Raw genomic sequence first — 21,102 nt, 5'->3', positions numbered from 1 at the left:
CACAGTCTCCCATACAAATACTTGGGCAACCACCCACACACACAGTCTCCCATACAAATACTTGGGCAACCAATCAATAACCCATATAGTTACTCATATAGCTACTGATCAACACATGCAGCAGTTTACAGAACAACAGATATAATGGTGCACAAATTAAGACAGTTTAGTCACTAACCCATGCACTCAGTGAGACACATTAAATCACTCACTCATACAGTCAGTCATGCACCTCCTAAATCCTTCATCCAGACACTTATACATCCACTCATTCTTCAATATGTAAGACATATTTTAACTTTACAGAAACATACAGTCACTGGGTGTTGTCATCAGTGATGTCATCAGTGATGTCATCAGTGATGTCATCAGTGATGTCACTGACCATGTCATGAATGATGTAATATGTGACATCATCAGCAGTGGATTGCGGGTGCGCGATATATAGTTAGTGCAACTAACTATATATGCGAATTTCAATGGTTTTGTGCGAGTAAATTAAGGTTTTGTAAATGCTAATCCCTAACTATATATGGTCTAAAACCAATGTTTTTTTCAGTGAATTTTCAAGGTTTTGTAAATGCTAATTCCTAACTATACATGGTCTATAACCTATGGTTTTTTCAGTGAATTGCAATGGTTTTTTAATAGCAAATATCAAAAGCTGTAAAATGTCAAGTACGTGGTAGGTAAAAACATTTTTGTATTTATGCACGCTGATGTGCTTTGAACGCTGCCCCCCCCTCCTCTTTTCTTTTAGGAGTATTCTCTCTTTGCAGATAGTGAAAGGTAGGTAACACAGGCCTTTGCCCCCGTTGTAATCCGTCGTGCCTGCTTCCCTCTCCATTTGATTGATTGTTATCCTAGCATTTATTGTTTTGGAATTGGTTCTCTTTGGTTCATTCTCTATTTACAAACAAGCACAGAGTCGCAATACTCTGTTTAGTCTTTGCAGATAGTGAAAAATCGTTAAAAAAACAAAAGGAATCAAGCAAAATCAGTAGGCCACTAATGGGATCTCTTTTTGACCTCGCTAAAATAGAAACATTATGAACAACCCCTCATGACAAATACGAAACTAGTGAGAGGAACTGAGCTCGACACCATGATAGCTGCAAGACAGCTCGGCTCCGCCGCCCACCCCACCCAAAATAACGACAAACACTATGCAAATATTATAAATATATACAACACACCAGCAAAGTAACAGGGTAAAACATTTTATTAAATAACTATTTACATGGCAGCCTGCTGCAACATCGATACAAACAAGCCTTTGTATTTTGGGCTCAAAATAAACTATCAATAGTAAGATTTTCATAGGTGAGTGTAGGTTCATGGTTTTCCATCCACAGACTAAAAGCCTGGAGTGGGAGTGAAAGAACAATAACTAGGTAAGAAGGAAGGCAGAGGTTGTGGGAAAGACTCTGGATATGGTATGTTACTTGGTCCCTGAGATGCTTCGATGTCACTGCCTTGCACAAATGGCATAAGTCCTGGATGTGATGGTGATGCTCTCATGCTGACGCCAGCTTCAGTTTGAAACATCCAGAAACACTGTAGACTACCAATTCGATGACTTCCGGTGGAGCCCCAACGTGACCCGGTAGAGAAAAACTTGCCCTCCCCTCTTTTGACTGATGGTTCTTGTTACCTGTCCCCTCTGTTGTTATCTAACGGAACCTTTTTGGATTGCCGAGTGAGAAAAAAAAAAGGTGGGGCTTTCATCATTTGGGAAAAAAAAATGTTTCAATCCAATGAAAAGTGTTATTTTTAGGTCATATGATCAAGCCTTCCATCATTAGGAAACCAAAAGTAAAATGAACCAATGAAAAGTTTTATAAACAAGTCACATGACCTGTTATGCGGCTTTGGGCTATAAAAAGCCTACAAAATCCGTTGGCCTGTGAGGCGGCGTCAGTAGTGGACCGATGTGCGAATAGGCCGAAGGCAGCACAACGCGCCGAGATCCGGATGGCACCGAGGTGGTGTCCAGCAAGTTGCACTGGTGTGACCATCCTACAATGCTGCGCCGAAAGTCGGCGTGGGGTGCCCGGGGGGTGGGGGGGAGGCGGTGCGAACTGGCCTCCCCAGGTGGAGGCACCTCATCTGCAGTGCGGCGCCTCTTACCGTTTCACTCGCCGTCCACTTGAGTTGTGCCCGCACTTGCTGTTACAGTAGGCCGAAGGCAGCACAACGCGCCGAGATCCGGATGGCACCGAGGTGGTGTCCAGCAAGTTTCACTGGTGTGGCCATCCTGCAATGCTGCGCCGAAAGACGGCGTGTCCAGCTGAGTTGCGGTCACTCTTGCTGCTACAGTACGCCGAAGGCAGCACAACGCGCCGAGATCCGGATGGCACCGAGGTGGTGTCCAGCAAGTTTCACTGGTGTGGCCATCCTACAATGCTGCGCCGAAAGATGGCGTGGGGTGCCCGGGGGGCAGGGGGGGCGGGGAGAGGCGGTGCAAACGGGCCTCTCCCTCCTCCCCAGGTGGAGGCTCCTCTGCTGCAGTGGGGCTGTGGTAAATTTAAATTAACTATGCGGAATTTATGCGGTAAATTACAATAAGAATAACTCAGTCAAAATCCGTGGTATTTGAGGGTTTAAAAGGGAGTTTATTCCTTAAAAAGGAATTGGTTTAAACCAGGCAATCATGTTCCATCACCGCGAAGGTTCAGGAAGGGATAGACAATACTTTATTGATAGGTTATCATATATATAGTCAATGCATTACATTAAGACATATGCAGGAGGCGTAACAGCTGAGAGAAACGAGATAAAACATATGTACGTAACAGAAGGCGTGCATGAAGGAGGGCATGAAGGCGTGTGCTAGACAACGTCACATGAAACGTATTACAAGTGGGTGGATCCATAAGTGAATCCTGAAGTGTCAGCAGAAAATATGTGGCAGAGATGCGCGCGCAGCAGCATGACGTATGTATGACGTGGAACTGGAGGGTGAAGGGGACTTGACATTTAGCCCTACATGAGGAGACAGAAGTCTGGGGAGTCAGAACAACCTAATCCCAAATCATATCTAGTATCTGGTGTTTGAGGAACTGTATTATCTGGAAGGAAAGGTCTCTCGAACAGAGGCTATACTGTACTGACTGCTAGTGCGTGCATATGTGCCTACGTGTCTACATGAGACGTGAGGGGCCATGGGCCTACCATGGTAACGGGAGCTATGAATTACTTGCATGGAGACAGTGAGGCCGGGCCCTTTGCTCTGCAGCGGGGAAGGATGTTTTCGTAAACTACTAGACAGGAATGTATTTTCGAGGAGCGGAGCAGATAACTTGAAGGTTGAATACAGTCTTGGCAGGCAAGGCAGGCCGAGCCTGGCACAGCTCGCCGCACAGGGAGTAAGTCAAGGGTCAGGAAGCAGCAGGCTGCGGCTTTCAGGGACAGAAGGCAGAAAGAGGCTCGATGGCAGAAATCAGGGCCTAACTCGCCAGAGCTAGAAAAACATGGAAAGTGCACCATGTAAAGACGGTGGCACGGCATACTTAGGAACGGAATATCTGACCCATTCATGGTGGATCTGAAAGAGGACATGTTAACGTTGGACGCAAATGTATTTGCGTCTTCATAGCTGAAAGTGGAGGGAACATACATGTACTTAAAGCACGTACATGGAGCCGGTGGGGTCTACGATAGGGGACACAACTGACCATAAAACTCATATTACCTCAGGGCGCCCCTTAGCATTTCAGTCGCCATTCAGCTGAATTGCGCCCGCTCTTGCGGCTACAGCGTCTCGCCCACCATCCAGCTGAATTGCGCTTTCTCTTGCAGTGCAGCGAAAGGCGGCTGCAACAAGACTCTCAAAATGGCGGCCGGCTCTTTGGATTTGGGCCTGGTCCACTAAAATGGCACTGGGACACCTTGGAACTTGGACGCTTGCCTGCTAGGGCATGGGCCCCATTCACGAAAGCGTCCCCTCTTTTGACTGATTGTTCTTGTTGCCTATCTCTTCTGTTGTCATTTAACAGAACCTTTTTGGACTGCCGAAAGGGGTTCTGGTCCGACCGCTGGTTGGTGGAGACATTTTGACTATATCCTGGACCTGCCCGGCCTTGCCCAAAATGGCGCCGGTATAAATGGGACTCGAAACTACTTGTTGTGTACTGGTTGCCCAACCTTGATATCACGAGATACATATGCAGTTTTGAAGCACATGGCGGGCGGGGACGAGTACTGATTGAACATTTGGAAATCTCTATTGATATTAAGTTCTGATGTGTTATTGATTACTGTACTATTGAAAGTTCGAATTAACGTCACCCATGGTACTTGCCCGCAAATGTACCGTATTTTCCAGCATATAAGACGACCCGGCGTATAAGACGACCCCCTACTTTACTTGAAAAAATTTAGGTTTTGTGCTATATTCGCCGTATAAGACTACCCGTGATTCTAGCCCTCCTCCGTGACATGAAGTGTAAAGAACTGTCCATCCGATCTTAAAAAGAATGCAGTGTCTTGGTGATTCAACAGGAATGTACTGTAATCACCCTTCTGAAATACCATACGGTAACTGCAGCAAAACATTATGTTGCTGTATTGCCGGCGGGAAAATATTACAGTCCCCTTTCTATGGCCATTAACTGACGCTCCTCTCCTTCCGATGACTGCGAGATTTCTGGCCACATCGGAAGGAGAGAGACGCCAGATCAGGACATGCTGCTGCATCCCCCCACCCTCCCACGAGCAGTGGCAGATAACAGGGCGCCCGAATTCCTCCTCACTGGAGCTGCTGCGCTGCCATCACTGACTGCACCGATGCGGAGGCATATCTTTTGGCCCAGCTGAGTGGCATCAGTACCTGGGTCGTGAAAGCGGAGCGGCACGACTACCATAGCCGGTAAGGACAACAGCAGGCAGGCATAGGCAAGGTTGGTGGAGCGGTAAAATTTGGTTACCGGCGTATAAGACGACCCCCGACTTTCGAGCACATTTTAAAGGGTTAAAAAGTTGTCTTATACGCCGGAAAATACGGTATATCTAGATAATTTTATTGTAACTGGCCCTGTCGTACTTTAATTATAAAATGTACGTCCACCAATTCCGCAACTGTTAGACACCTTAGTTCTTGCAACCTAATGGGTCGCCCGTTACGTTCTGCTACAGTGTAAATGTCCCCTCATCATATACGATTCCAGTTTGCTCCGTGGCCGGCCCACGTGGTTATAGGCCCGTATTTGTATACTGACATTTTCACAATAAAGGTTTTTAAAACAAAACATGGTAGTAGTACCTAGATTGGTAAAGTTTTGGATAATAGCCACTGTTTTCGAATCAGTAAAAGGCAAGTGAAATAAAGCAGCCCGATTACATGAAGGTTAAAAGGTATAATACGCAGGAACGCAGTAAAGATAAATGGTCAAGGGCTGTTGTGTTTTCTACTCCTGCAACATAAAGTGATCAATAAGAATCCGATATTCATGCCTGTCAGCGACTAAGACAGCAGGCCAAGCCTCTTTTGTTCAACGGCTCCCTCATGGGACGAAGAAACGCCCTTTTTCTCGAAATAGGAATATTTTACTTGCAGGACAGTTGTAAATTTCCCGGGAAAATACATTAGCCTGGAAAATTGTTAGTGATAAACTGTAAATGCATCTGGGTCCTTTGCTTTACAAGTCAGAGTGAGAAAAAAAAAGGTGGGGCTTTCATCATTTGCGAAAAAAAAATGTTCGAAAGCAATGAAAAGTGTTATTTTTAGGTCATATGACCAAGCCTTTCATCATTAGAATAACAAAAGTAAAATGAACCAATGAAAAGTTTTATTAACAAGTCACATGACCTGTTATGCTTACGTTACGCGCTGCGTGCCGCGCTCTGGATCGTTTCCGGGAAGCTGCGCCTCGCGCACCGGAGCACTTCCGGGTGCGCTAACGCGGCGCGTCATATGACGCATTACGCGACAACGCAGGTCCAGAATATAGTCAAAATGTCTCCACCAACCAGCGGTCGGAACACAACCCCTTTCAGCAGTCCAAAAAGTTCTGTTAAATGACAACAGAAGGGACAGGCTATAAGAACCATCAGTCAAAGAGGGGAGGGCAAGTTCTTCTCTACCGGGTCACGTTGGGGCTCCACCGGAACTGATCGAATTGGTAGTCTACAGTGTTTCTGGATGTTTCAGACTGAAGCTGGCGTCAGCATGAGAGCATCACCATCTCGTGGCTCTGTCGTGGCCATTCCGCGAGCAATCATGGCAGCCGCTCCCCACCAGAAGCCTGCGGGAGTCGAGGGCCCCGATGACTTTTGTAGAATCTTCAAGGCTGAGGGGACGCTTTCGAGAATGGGGCCCAAGCCCTAGCAGGCAAATGTCCGAGTTCAAATGTGTCCCAGGGCCATTTTAGTGGACCAGGCCCAAATCCGAAGAGCCGGCCGCCATTTTAAGAGTCCTGTGAATGCCGCCTATCGCTGCACCGCAAGAGTGGGCGCAATTCAGCTGGATGGTGGGCGAGACGCTGTAGCCGCAAGAGCTGGCGCAACTCAGCTGAATGGCGGATGAGGCACAGTGCAGCAAAAGCGGGCGGTAAACAGCAGAATGGCGACTGAAACGGTAAAGGGGCGCCCCACTGCAGCAGAGGAGCCTCCAGCTGGGGAGGCGGGGGAGGCCCGTTCGTTCCGCCCCCCCCCACCCCCGGGCGCCCCACGCCGTTTTTCGGCGCAGCATTGTAGGATGCCATGACCAGTGCGACAACTTACTGGACATCACCTGGGTGCCGTCCAAATCTCGACGCGTTATGCTGCCTTCGGCCTATTCGCACAAAGGACAGCTACTGACGCCACCTCACAGCAGCCCATTGTTACTTTGTTTAAAATGTTTTTTTTTTAACGTGTTTACTTTGTTGGAGCGTTTTATATATTTATAAGTTATTAAAGTGTTATAATCATACTACTTTGTTGGAGTGCTATATATTTTTAATGTGACACATAATTGTGAAGACTTTAATGTACAAAAAGACATCCCTGGAATCTTCCGCTTCAGGCTCGATCCCACACACCCTCACAGTGAGAATCCCCTCCCCAATCACAATACAGGATCGTTATCAGATAGTAGGAACGCGTGTGGTGTGACGGATCTCATGGGGTGGGGGCCTTGATCTACTGCAACTCCTTTGAAGAGGGGTGATTCTTTACAGTTGGGGCCATAAACTACATCCGCAGGGCTAAGTGATAGCCTGGGACCGGCCTGGACAATCAGACACAGAGGAAGAGGAGTGTCAGAGGGTGCGGTAGTGAATAGGGTGAAAGGGAGGTGTCGGGCGGGCACAGGGTGTGATTCTCTGGGAATTGCAGCGCAGATGGGGGGAGGTTTATGGCCCATGCATGAGAGAGAGAGAGCGGGGGTGACCAGTGCGTGGGGGAGATGCTTGCGAGGGTGGGGAGCCATGCTGAGGATCGGCGGCGTGCAGAGAGTGGGTCTGGTCAAGGCATCCAAAATGGCTGCCGTGCACGACAAAAGTGTAGCATTGGAAAAAAGGCAAGATGGCGCAGACAATGTTTATTAATACGGATTTATTTATAACAATTATTTTTAACAATATATTTACTCGCAGTGACAAAATGGCGGTCAACACTTCCTGATTTCCTTCGAATCGAACGTTAACAGACGTCAAGCAGCAAAAAATTAAAAATCCGCTCACGCGCAGCCGCTGGAAGACATGTATCAACATATATGAGCATCCTCAGCCACCCTCAGAAAACATAGGGGGTCAGGATACGTCTCCCGTACCCCCAGAGGGTGCGGTAGTGAATAGGGTGAAAGGGAGGTGTCGGCGGTCACAGGGTGTGATTCTCAGGGAAGAGCTGCGCAGATGGGGGGCGGTTTATGGCCCATGCATGAGAGAGAGAGAGAGTGGGGGTGACCAGTGCACGGGGGAGATGCTTGCGAGGGTGGGGAGCCATGCTGAGGATCGGCGGCGTGCAGAGAGTGGGTCTGGTCAAGGCATCTAAAATGGCTGCCGTGCACAACAAAAGTGTGGCATTGGAAAAAAGGCAAGATGGCGCAGACAATGTTTATCAATACGGATTAATTTATAACAATTATTTTTAACAATATATTTACTCGCAGTGACAAAATGGCGGTCAACACTTCCTGATTTCCTCCGAATCGAACGTTAACAGACGTCACGCAGCAAAAAAATAAAAATCCGCTCAAGCGCAGCCGCTGGAAGACCTGTATCAACATATATGAGTATCCTCAGCCACCCTCAGAAAACATAGGGGGTCAGGATACGTCTCCCGTACTCCCTTATACCCATTTCTCACATTGTTTTTCCTCCATCTTGAAATGTAATAAAAACTAAACACAAAATGGCGAATTCCCGTTTCGCTACCGGTTCGCGAACCGGAAAGCGCTTCTACCGCGAAAAATCAATTTTTTTTATTTGCCCCACGGGACCCTTTAATAACTCCAACATCATTCCTAGGGGGTCAAGAGGGGTCTACCTTGCCCCCTTTCATTAAATTCCCCCTTCGTTTTTCTCCTCCTCTTGTCTCTCGATCCTACCGAGAGACAAGATGGCAGCCGTTCCGGACTATTTAGAATGTTGACAGACACCGGAGAGCCAATCAGCTTCGCTTCGGAAAGTTCCGTAACGCGAAAAGTACGCGAACCGGATCGCTACACGGGACGCTGTCACAGATATATCTGTTTTTAAAACGTTAATTTCTCAAAATCCACTGGAGCACATATATTGAGACCCAGCAAAGGCACATCGGGCTAACAGTCCCTACAATTTTGCCAAGTTTCGTGCAAATCCATTCAGCCGTTCGAGCTAAAAGTGAGGCCAAACGCCCTATGGAAAAATGAATGGGAATAACGCGTTTTGGGACCCCCTTTTTTCTCGGCCCCCCCTTGACGAAACCCCCCAAATTTTCAGGGGCTGCTCAGAAACAAAATGTTCCTGAAAATTTCAGCCGATTCCGTCCACAAACGCCAAAGTTATTAGACATAGAATTTTCAAAAGTCCCATAGAGAAAAAATCCTAACTATATAGGCACAACTTGACGAAGCCCCAAGGCGAAACGCGTCGTTGCTGTTGGTTTCTTCATTAAACATCTGTGGAAGCCTCCCCTGCGTGTGCTACTTTCCTTTGGAGTCATTTTCCTGGGAGTTTTGGAGCGTTATTTAAAAAAACGGGTACACCCCCGTTTTCGTGTGCACCCACTCGTGTGTGCAATTGGTTGGTGTCTGGGAGCTATTATATATATATATATATATATATATATATATATATATATTTTCACACACTCGTTTGGCGTTTAACTCCGCCTCTTTCCACAGCAGGCTCCCGGCGGGATCGCCACCTCCCGAAATATAAACAACCTCCTGGCAGTTCTAGAGCTAATAAATCAGCATGACACCAGAGCCGGGGCCCAAATGTTCGTTCAAAGTGCAAATATTTATTGGCACACGGAAAAACCCAACGCGTTTCGAAGCTTTCGCCTCTTGCTCACGGGTAGAGTGTTATGGTGGCCATTCATTATTTAAAGTGATACAAACATGATTAACGTGCACGTGATCAAGAGTAAACATGAAAAAGATACTTTGTTACAAACAAGGTTTTTCAGTATCGCGTTACCGGGTTGCCTAGCATAATACACATTTTAGTTTTGTGAAACTCCTGTGAAAATAAAAAAGTGTTCTTCACAGTCAACAAAGAAACAATGTCTGTTATGTATAACGTTTTAAACAAAAATAGAGTAAGTTTCTTGTTACAATTGAATTCATGCTGGTTTTGCATGAAAACAATTTTTGAAGTTCATATCATGAGTAAATGGAAATAAACAAAGATGTCTCGCCCCAGTGGGCACAGTGTATATAATTCACCAATTCTTTTGGTTAATTCAGAAAGTCCATAGCTCAAGTTAGAAGGTGTCATGCCCAAATGGGGTAGGTAATTGCAAATATCTTGTGTATATGCAGCATACCTACAGAGTCTAAATTAGAAAAACAATGTATCAGTGATTTGCTATGAGTATCAAGTCACGTGACAAAATGTGCATATTAAAAACAGTCAGAATGGAATATATGTACAGGAAAGCAGACATCTTATTACAATTTATGATTGTAAGTGTACTGATAATTCTTCCCCTTTGTTATGCCCAAAGGGTTGCGTGGTGTTGTACCGGATGATGTATTTGGATTCCAGTTTGCGTAATTCAAGTAACCGGTTGCCACCTCTCTCATTTCTGTTGACACAGTCAATCACATAAAATTGTACCAGATTGGGGTTTTGCTGATGCTCAGTCGCAAAATGCCTTGCCACCGGGTACTGTGGATTTGCATTTTTGATGGCACGAAGATGCTCTAATGCCCGCAGTTTTGCTTTCTTAGTGGTCATACGAAGCATTCCATTAGGGGAGCTTATCAGAGCCAAACGCAACTGCAGTGCTAAGGCAAATTTTGAGGCAGAGAAAAGTACTATGTGCAACAGGTTCAGGGAAAGGGGGTACAGTAGCAAAGTCATCACGCAGGCTGTTTCCAAGGTTGATACCATGCAAAGGTCAGAACTGTTAGTTCCCAAAGAAAGAAAAGAATCTGAACAGATCAGGTTTATAACCAGCTATGACAGCCAAACTTGGCAACTTAGGAAGAGCCTGGACAAACACTGGAGTATCCTCAAACTGGATCATGACCTTAATGAGGTACTCAGTGAGAATCCTTCACTTACCTTCAGGAAGGCAAGGTCATTGAAAGATTCTCTGAGTAAGGCCACACTACAGCAACCCATTAAATCCCCCCAAGTGAGTGGATTTTTCCCATGCACCAAATGCAAAGCGTGCAAGAACAGCCATAAATGTAAGAGCTTCAAAATTTGCAAAGATCAGACTGAGCACAAAATCACTAAAATGCTAGGTTGTAATACCGAGTATGCAGTATATGCACTCAAATGCCCGTGTGAAAAGTTTTACATTGGAATGACCACTAAGAAAGCAAAACTGCGGGCATTAGAGCATCTTCGTGCCATCAAAAATGCAAATCCACAGTACCCGGTGGCAAGGCATTTTGCGACTGAGCATCAGCAAAACCCCAATCTGGTACAATTTTATGTGATTGACTGTGTCAACAGAAATGAGAGAGGTGGCAACCGGTTACTTGAATTACGCAAACTAGAATCCAAATACATCATCCGGTACAACACCACGCAACCCTTTGGGCATAACAAAGGGGAAGAATTATCAGTACACTTACAATCATAAATTGTAATAAGATGTCTGCTTTCCTGTACATATATTCCATTCTGACTGTTTTTAATATGCACATTTTGTCACGTGACTTGATACTCATAGCAAATCACTGATACATTGTTTTTCTAATTTTGACTCTGTAGGTATGCTGCATATACACAAGATATTTGGAATTACCTAGCCCACTTGGGCATGACACCTTCTAACTTGAGCTATGGACTTTCTGAATTAACCAAAAGAATTGGTGAATTATATACACTGTGCCCACTGGGGCGAGACATCTTTGTTTATTTCCATTTACTCATGATATGAACTTCAAAAATTGTTTTCACGCAAAACCAGCATGAATTCAATTGTAACAAGAAACTTACTCTATTTTTGTTTAAAACGTTATACATAACAGACATTGTTTCTTTGTTGACTGTGAAGAACACTTTTTTATTTTCACAGGAGTTTCACAAAACTAAAATGTGTATTATGCTTGGCAACCCGGTAACGCGATACTGAAAAACCTTGTTTGTAACAAAGTATCTTTTTCAGGTTTACTCTTGATCACGTGCACCTTAATCATGTTTGTATCACTTTAAATAATGAATGGCCACCATAACACTCTACCCGTGAGCAAGAGGCGAAAGCTTCGAAACGCGTTGGGTTTTTCCGTGTGCCAATAAATATTTGCACTTTGAACGAACATTTGGGCCCCGGCTCTGGTGTCATGCTGATTTATTAGCTCTAGAACTGCCAGGAGGTTGTTTATATATATATATATATTCACTGAAAAAACATAGGTTTCACACCAGTTATAGTCAGCTGAACATTTTACTCATACAAAACCATCAAAATTCCCACGTTATAGTTAGTTGGACTCACTACAACTCGGGCGCCCGCAATCCACTGCTGATGATGTCACATATTACATCATTCATGACATGGTCAGTGACATCACTGTTGACATCACTGATGACATCACTGATGACATCATCCATGTGATAATACGATGCACCTCCTCACACTCTAATCTAACCTTTGATACACCTAGTGTTAAATACAAACTACTATTCTTGAAACCATTGACAAAAATTATTTTTTTACTCTAATTTTTTACACTGTTTTTCCCTGTGGTGCGCTCAGGGTACGCGTACCGGGAAGCTTACCCCGCGAAAATTTAACAAAAAAGTATTTTTGCCCTTCAGGGTCCTTTTAGGTCCCCCTCAAAAAACCTAGGGGGTCAGGGAGGGTCTACCCTGCCCCCTTATAATCATTTCCTCCTTTTTATTTTCACCTCTTGTGTCTCGATTCTCATCTCTTGTGTCTTGAAGGCTCCCGCGCTTCTTCACTAATGGGATCCCGAGTGGGCTAGATCCAAGGGAAATGGGGGAATTAAAGGAGCGGGACACACTGGTTCCCTCTCCTTGGGTTTAGAAGGGCCCCAGAGACCACCACCTCCCCATGACGTGTGTTAATAAAGGAAGGGTGGTGCAGCTCAAAGCCCCCAAGGCTCCAGGGATCACCAACTTCCGGGGCCACAAAGAAACAATAAATGAGGGGGAATCGAGGGGGGGCTAGGGGCAGCATAGACCACCCCGCCCAGAGATCACCACCTCCCTGGTGCTAAATTAAATGAAACAGTGGGTCACGGGGATCACCACCTCCACTGGACCAAAATAATATTTTTATTTTATTTCTGTCTTTATTGAATTTTAGAATGTAGACAGAAAAACAGTTGACCGTTGCATAGTATAAGCAAACATTGATTCCAGTAAAAAGAAATGTTAACGTATACTATATTAACCAGCTCTGTAAAATGTACAGTTAGCCAGGTTTATGAGATATCGTGATATATCACGGAGGGACCATAAAGGGATAAGGCGGTGGTTCCCTTTGCATTGTGATTCGATGGGAGTGGACGGATTAGAGGCATCTAGTGTTAGTTTTTGGAGATATGCTCTGAAGCGTGTCCAGATATCCCTAGGACAGGATGTAGGAGGTTGTTGATTGATGTAGCCTTTCCCATGTCCTCGCAGCGGCTCATACTCCCCAGCCAGTCCGGTGCACTGGGTGGCCTGGCGCTAGCCCAATGTAGAGCTATCTCCCTTTTGCCCAGCAGTAGAGCCGTAGAAACTAGATGACGTATGTGTGCGAGACATTCTGGGTGTACCCCAGTAGGGCAGTCAGTGGATCTGGGGTCATGGCATGGGTGGACACAGCCGAAATGTGGGATTATATAACCATCCAGTAAGTGGCCACTGCCAGGCATGTCCAGGCCAGGTGTGCGTAACCCGCACCATCACATTTTTTACATTGATCGGTTCTGGAGGGTTCAAACTTAGCGATATCAGCTGTGGAGAGGTAATATATGTGTAAAAATTTGGAGTGCAGTAGTTTATGCCTCTAATTGATGAAATTATTTTTTGTTTGTGTGCAGCAGTAGCTACAGATTTTGTCCGTGAGCTGCATCCCTAGTTCGTTTTCCCACTTTACCCACACTCGTGTAGTGGTATCCTGCCTTTATATCATGCAGGAATGATAGAGTCTAGAGGACCTGTGGCTTCAGTCTGTAGCCGTGGGCAGCATATGCAGGGGCGCTAAATTGTACGGTGGTAGATGGTAAGTGGGCATAAGGGAGTGTAAAGTGCTGTGTAGTCTTCTAAAAATTAACAGGTCTATACAAAGTGTATCTTGTGCTCGTATGGTGTCAGTTATGTGTAGGATATGACCACATGGAAATAGGTCCTTTGTTGTATACAATGAGTGGCGGTCCCGTGTGCTTTTTACCAGTACCTCCTTGGGGAGCAGTGGGTTGCTGGGGAGAGTAAGTTTGCCAGAGTATAAAAACCCCCACACTGTAATCGTCACATTCTGTGCAGTGCCCTGCATGTCGTAGAGACAGTCTGAATATCTTGGGTCCCAGTGGTATGCCCTTTGGTAATAACTGTGAATGGAGTAGTCCTAGTTGTGCGCCCTCGGGCGAATGTATGGAATGCGTGCATCATGGTGGTATCACCAATAACTGTAATGGCATTGGGCGGCAAGGTAGTAGAAACAGAAATACAGGACCCCCTCCGTTATGAGGGAGAGTGAGGGTGTGTCAGCAAATTTGTGGGATGACCCCCATATGGGCCAGATTGGCAGTTATACACTGCAACAATATATCTTACAATTTGAGCCTATTAATGCTGATCCTCTTGAAAACGAATTAAAATGTCTCAATTATGTAACCAACAGAACATGAAAATTAAGAGTGGATCTCGGAAAATGTTACCTTGATGGAGTAACTGAATTCGATATAATGGAGGCAGAGATGTTAGAAGGCACGTATGCAGACGCATGGCCAGTAGATATCTTAATCCACATTCATCCAAAGTGTCTCCTCCTATAATAAATCAAATGTGAACAGTCATTTTTAACATTCTTATTTAGCATTTTCATAGAAAATACAATGGTTCAATATTTGAGCCACACAAGCCACTGGCTCTTCATCAGTACAATCAATCCAGAGTCTTATACAGATCGAAACTATCCATTAAGTATCTTGTTTTCACACTTCCTACTTGAGGGTGCATACTCTCATGTGCTTCTTACTGGAAACGTATTGCCTGAGCAGTAGGCTGTGCTGAGTAAGCTGTTCCCTGTGATACGAATTAATTCTCCCACACCATTTCCAAAAGCAAGTGCCCCCTCCCACCAAAATGCTGTCCACTGCAACTTTGTCACAACTCACTGCTTTCAGGTATAATTCTTCAAGCCAATGCTCATTTAAGAACATCCCCCTTTCTGTCACTTTCCTTGGGAGTACTATTCCCAGCATCACAAATCTCTGACTTTTCCCTTTCTGGGCTTTCCAATAATCTTCAGAAGCCACTGTTTTGGGGATGCCTTCAAACTGAGACCTGTCACCCTGTGCAACTTTGCTACCATCATTTACCTATACTTCCATACTGTAGGAGGCTGGCTCAGTATATAGTGTACACCTATGGTGAGACACTGCACTGAGTCCAAACAACCCTTCGTGATGGTGTTTAGGTCCCTGAAAACCAACACTCTCAAGGGGTAGCTGCGGAGAGCAGCTAAGGGTTATCCAGGAGGGTGTAAAGCAATTGCATGTACCACTTTAGTCAGTCTGTAAGCTTTTCACACAAGAAAGAAACATAGCAGGTGAGTAGAACTAAACCGTATTTTATCACTACACACTAGACACTAACCTGGTATACCTCCTACCCAGAGGTATCAACTACACACAAAGAATACTTAGAAAACAGATAAAGAGAATAGAAAAACACATAGGGCCCCGCCAGGGAGCATATCCATGTACTAAAATAGTGGAATGCGAATTAGGTACCGAATGGGAGTAGGACCCAAGGTTGGAGAACCCCAGGGGAAGCAAGGAACCACCCATGGTGAGTAGCCAGGGACTCAGGTGAAGAGTGGTTACACCGGATCAGCGTCCATAGAACAACACAGGTAGCGGTTTGGATTTTAGAGTTTTAGGACCCTTCCCAAAGGAACCACTATGAGGAAGGAAGGTTGTAGAGTCACCCCACCCCTGGATACCCGCACCAGGGAGCCCGGTGCTTGGGGTGAAGTGATGTGGGAAAACTCAGTGAATACCAATGGAGGGTCTCGCGGGTTCAGTGGGGACCGTTAGGTGGTAGAGGGAGCAGAGGGACAGGCGGCTGACAGCTGAGGGGAGGCAAAAGGGACTGGGGAGACGGAGGAAAGGGGGTGTCTGAGAGGCACGAGGAAGGAAGAAAGAAGATTATCACAAGTGAGTGGGGGTCTGCTGAGGGAATGAGACCGTTGAGGACGCGGAGGAGGAAAGAGCGTCTTGAAGCTGGTTTGTTTCTCCATTATGTGGTTTACGAACTAACAAAGTACATATGTTTACAAAGTGGTTGGCAAGAGAAAAGACCAGTGTAGCAGAACAGCTGGATGAATGACGGGGGTGGTGGAGAAGGTGAGAACACCCAGAGACGGTGGGTGAGGCGATAAGAAATGGAGTGCTAGAGGGAAGGAGAGGGGATCTCTTACCAGCACGCAGGCAGTCCAGCCAAGCCTGCCACACCAGCGGGACACCATATCGCTCCTGGGGCCCTGACGCTGTGGTCTCGCCGCCCAAACTCCATCGCGGCGGCTGGAGACTACAGCTCCCAGAGGGCTGAGCGACAACTTCCGCCCACTTCCTCCTGCAGCGCGCCCGGAGGCGCTATTAAAACGGGGCTCTTCCTCGACGGAGTTGGGAATCTCTTACCAGCACGCAGGCAGTCCAGCCAAGCCTGCCACACCAGTGGGACGCCATATCGCTCCTGGGGCCCTGACGCTGTGGTCTCGCCGCCCAAACTCCATCGCGGCGGCTGGAGACTACAGCTCCCAGAGGGCTGAGCGACAACTTCCGCCCACTTCCTCCTGCAGCGCGCCCGGCGGCGCTATTAAAACGGGGCTCTTCCTCGACGGAGTTGGGAATCTCTTACCAGCACGCAGGCAGTCCAGCCAAGCCTGCCACACCAGCGGGACGCCATATCGCTCCTGGGGCCCTGACGCTGTGGTCTCGCCGCCCAAACTCCATCGCGGCGGCTGGAGACTACAGCTCCCAGAGGGCTGAGCGACAACTTCCGCCCACTTCCTCCTGCAGCGCGCCCGGAGGCGCTATTAAAACGGGGCTCTTCCTCCGCGTCGCGGACGGCGCCGGGCGGTCCGGGGACGCCGAGGGACGGGACGGGCCACCCCCTTGGTCCGCACGTCTCTGACACCACACCTAGGTACTGCACCTTGGCCATAGGGACTTTGCATTGGGCAGTGGAGCCCCTGAAAGTTACACGCTAAACCCCTACGGCAGCACGCAAGAGGATTGGCTGAACCCAAAGCCGCACCTTGTTGTGGCGATAAGGAAAGAGACCATAGGGGAACGATGTCCACTCACCCTAATACACAATCGAATGGGACCAAGTCAACCAAGAGAACAACCCCTAAGCCAACACGGGGGGAAATAAAGGAGGCTGTCCACGCAAAGGGGAACAAACCTACAGCAATTGACTTAATGCTAAAAAAAGTCACAGGGGAAATTGAACGAATGGAAAGGAGTTTATCCTTCTCGCCAAATCTCAATTCCATCATTCAAACACCCCCTAGAGACGCACTACTAATTGATAGTTTAAACACCCAGGGCAGTGTGTCACAAACAAACTATGATACAGTGGAGGTCCCTTGTGCGCAAACCTCAGGGCTAGAATCCCCTGAACTTATTGACACGGCCCCTCGAAAAGTAAGGAAGCGAGTGGGGAGGAATAAGGGTCAACAGAGGCAGAGGAAAGCACCCCCAAGAACCAACTCCCAAATAAGCCTTCAAGAATATAATTCACTAGAAAATAATTCCCGAGTAGATACTATTCCCCCACGGTGGATCGAGACAGTAGTAACAGACATTAAAAAACAGCTAGAATCCTTCATTACGGCACAATTAAAACCCATCATAAGCAAGGTGGATAAAATAATGTGTGAGTTCTCCAAACAATCTAAGGCATTAGAACACGCACTCGCAAAGACTTCCGTTGACCAACCACAACCGACAGTGGAAACCATAAATGATAAGGTAAACACAAAGAGGGCCCAAAATAACAACTGTGTTAGCCATGTCCAACAGGCTATAGTTCAGATTCATGAGGCCCCCAACACTGTCCAAAACCCCAAAGGAGACATAAACGAGAACTCTAGAGGGAGACATCAACAAGGTGCGAATAACACACAGAGGGAAAAACCTCCCATACAACCACTAATGCAATGGAGACATGACGAGCGCCTGCAGAGAGAAGGGAATTACAATCACTGTTACACAGACCCTGATCCCTTTCACAACACCAACACTCAGGCACCACACTTAGATTTACCCCCCGAGGCGAATCCCTTTGTAATAATCTTTGCAGGGGTTCCAGAAAATAGGCCTAATGAGAGAGAAACACATCCACAATTGCTCTCAAAAATTTCCAGATGGTTGAACATCCACAGACCCTTAGATACTGGGGAAAGAGGAGAGATTCTAAGTGTAAGAAGGGTAAACTGGGTTGGGAGGAGAAAGAAAGATATCAGAGGAGACTGCATAGTCGCAAACTTCACGGACACTAGTCTGGTAGAGTACATCCTGAAGAACTCCAACAGGAACCAAACCAGCACGATTTGTGCTCTCCCACTTGGGTATTTCTACCCAAGGACACGAAACAACAATCGTGGGGAGGATGAGGGAGGATGGACGCTGGTTAGATCACAGCGCCCACACAGACCTAGACTAGCAAGCCACCTCGAACAGCCCTTTCCCCAGCGTGACTACCCTCAATGGAGAAACAGATATGCCCCATTTCAATCTCTAGAGGACATAGATTGACTCAAATTCACTCCATCCACTCAAAAGAACATTACAGGAAGCACGGCCTCTAGCAGTTATCTTGGCCCACAAGTAGGGAATACAGGGGGGAGCGTGGAGAGTTTATTAACTAGGGGACTAGACTCACCCCGGCCCCAGAGGGAAAAGGAAAAAACAATTAAACTAGATTTCCCATCAGATGGGATGGAGAGAACAACTGAAACCCACATGGCAAGAGGCAAAGAAAAGCGGGAGGGCCTGACCATCCTATCTTGGAATGTCGCAGGGCTGAAAGCCAAATTAAAAAACAAGGAATGGCTAGAATTTATCAAATGTTTTCATTTGATAGCGCTCCAGGAAACATGGGCAAGAGACTCGAGCCCATGTCAATTGGAGGGCTACAAATGTTTCTTTAAATCCGCACAGGGCACAAACTCGGGAAGAGCAAAGGGAGGCTTAGTTTTATATGCAGACTTAGATCTGAAAGGTTCCTGGTCATATACCGATGGCCCCTCAGATAATATACAAGCAGTTAGACTTACTCATCAGGGGGAGTGCCTACTGTTTGTGAATTTCTACAATCCCGGACCGGTGGAAGGAAATTTCCCAATCTTAGAGCAGTTGGAGACCTGTTTAACCAAGGAATTAGATCAAAGGGCGACGGGGTTTGAACCAACTGTCCTGTTGATGGGGGATTTTAATTGCCATCTGTGCCCCAAATTACTCCCCTTAACTCCCGATTGGTCAGCTTGTCCTTTAGAAAAGGGCCCCCACTTTTCACATACCAAAGAGGGTACATTACTGATGAAGTTATTAGACAACTTTGCCCTTACAAAGGTCATGGATTTATCCGCTCATAAGGCAGGCAAATCCCCAATACCAACATTTAAGGGTAAAGGCGGGGGTTCTATAATAGATTACGTTATGATATCCGCCTGGGCTAGGGAAAGGATCACAAATACCAGGACAGAGTGGAGTCCCTTTAGCGACCACAACCCCATTATAACAGAAATTAAAGGGAATTATTTCATTAAAAAAGTACCAGGGGTGATCCAACAAGCAGAAATTCAACCAACAGATCAAGGGAGACGCCTAAGGTGGTCACTGATTAACCCCCAAGACTTTTATGTTAAATTAGTTAATGAAGGGAAAGATTACATAGAGACCTGTCTAGATGCTACAATAGAGGGCAGAGGAGTAGTAGAGGCGTTTGAATCCTTAACTAAAATCGTAGAGAAACTCCTGACAACCAAGAAGCCCATAAACCTGCAATCCATGCCCAGATGGTTTGATGCTAACTGTTCTAAAGCGTTAAGAGATTTAAAACAGAGCCTGAAAATGACACCAAGGGACAAAAATGAAATCACTCGCTGTAGACAGAATTATAAAACACAGATTAAGATCAAAAAAAGCACCCTTCAAAAAGAAATCTGGGCAGACTTAAGGGAGGCCGGCGAAAACAAGGACTATACCCAGTTCTGGAAAATTATAAACAAACCATGTTTTCACGATTCAAGCTCCCCAGTCATCAGCTCAAACATTCTGCCGGAACAATGGATTGCCCATTTTAAATCGCTGTACAATCAGCAGGATGTAGACATTGGTGACGGAATATGGAGGGGGCCAAGGGCGGAAAAATTCGAATTATCCTTGGATGAAGTTCTCAAGGCAATACTAGGGTTAACACGAAACAAAGCCCCGGGCCTAGACGGAACCCCCCCGGATCTATTTCTGAGTAACACGGACCTTTGGGCCCCAATGGTAATGAGAGTATTGAATGCAGCCATCAAAACAGCCTGCCGAGATCATGGTCCACTGCGGTGATTGTCCCGATTTACAAGAAAGGCTGTAGGGACAGCCCGCAGTGTTATAGACCAATCTCGCTCATCGACGTCTCTGCCAAGGTACTGGGGAGGGCACTCCTTAACCGCCTACTGGACTGGACTGACACCCATAACATTCTGGTGGATACCCAGTATGGGTTCAGAACGGGGAGATCAACCACCGATCAGTGCCTCAACCTGTACCTGCTCACTGCCAAGTACACTAAAGCGTCTGAAGGTACCGTGTATATGGGGTTCATGGACTTAGCAGCGGCGTTTGACAATGTTAATAGAGCCAAACTATGGTCGATCATGTTCAACCTGGGAATCGATCCGGATCTTATCAACATCCTGAGGGAACTTCATTGGAACACCACTGCCAAGGTCCGCTACAGCGCGGGGGGGGGTGAGTACCGATCCCTTCCTGTGCTCGGGCGGGGTTAGGCAGGGGTGTATCCTGGCACCTTTTTTGTTTTCCCTCTATATAAACGGCCTGGAGAGCGACCTAATAGCACTAGGAACTGATTGCCCAAAGGTGGGCTCACGTCATCTGCCAGTACTTTTGTATGCTGATGACGCCGTCCTCCTAGCCCGGACGGCGGTCGGACTGCAACTTCTAATCAAGGGTTTCGCAGATTTTATGCGGAAATTGGACCTATCTGTAAACATGACAAAATCCTTTATCATGATAGTGGGGAAGAAACCTCAGAAGAA

The 21,102-nt window shown here is 46.5% G+C and overlaps 1 protein-coding gene across 2 annotated transcripts in view; it reads right to left on the bottom strand.

Moving 5' to 3' along the window:
* The window catches only part of DMXL2 (Dmx like 2), a 2,078,996-nt gene that overhangs the window by 1,264,026 nt on the left and 793,868 nt on the right, over positions 1–21,102 (bottom strand). For both annotated transcript variants that reach the window (XM_086958287.1, XM_086958289.1), the window contains exon 19: positions 14,477–14,587. In XM_086958287.1, the coding sequence (XP_086814413.1) occupies positions 14,477–14,587 (111 nt within the window). The remainder of the gene's footprint in view (positions 1–14,476; positions 14,588–21,102) is intronic.

The sequence above is a fragment of the Lissotriton vulgaris genome, chromosome 2_1 (assembly GCF_964263255.1).
Source record: "Lissotriton vulgaris chromosome 2_1, aLisVul1.2, whole genome shotgun sequence".
NCBI lineage: Eukaryota > Metazoa > Chordata > Amphibia > Caudata > Salamandridae > Lissotriton > Lissotriton vulgaris.
This window is presented reverse-complemented; position numbering and strand designations above follow the sequence as displayed.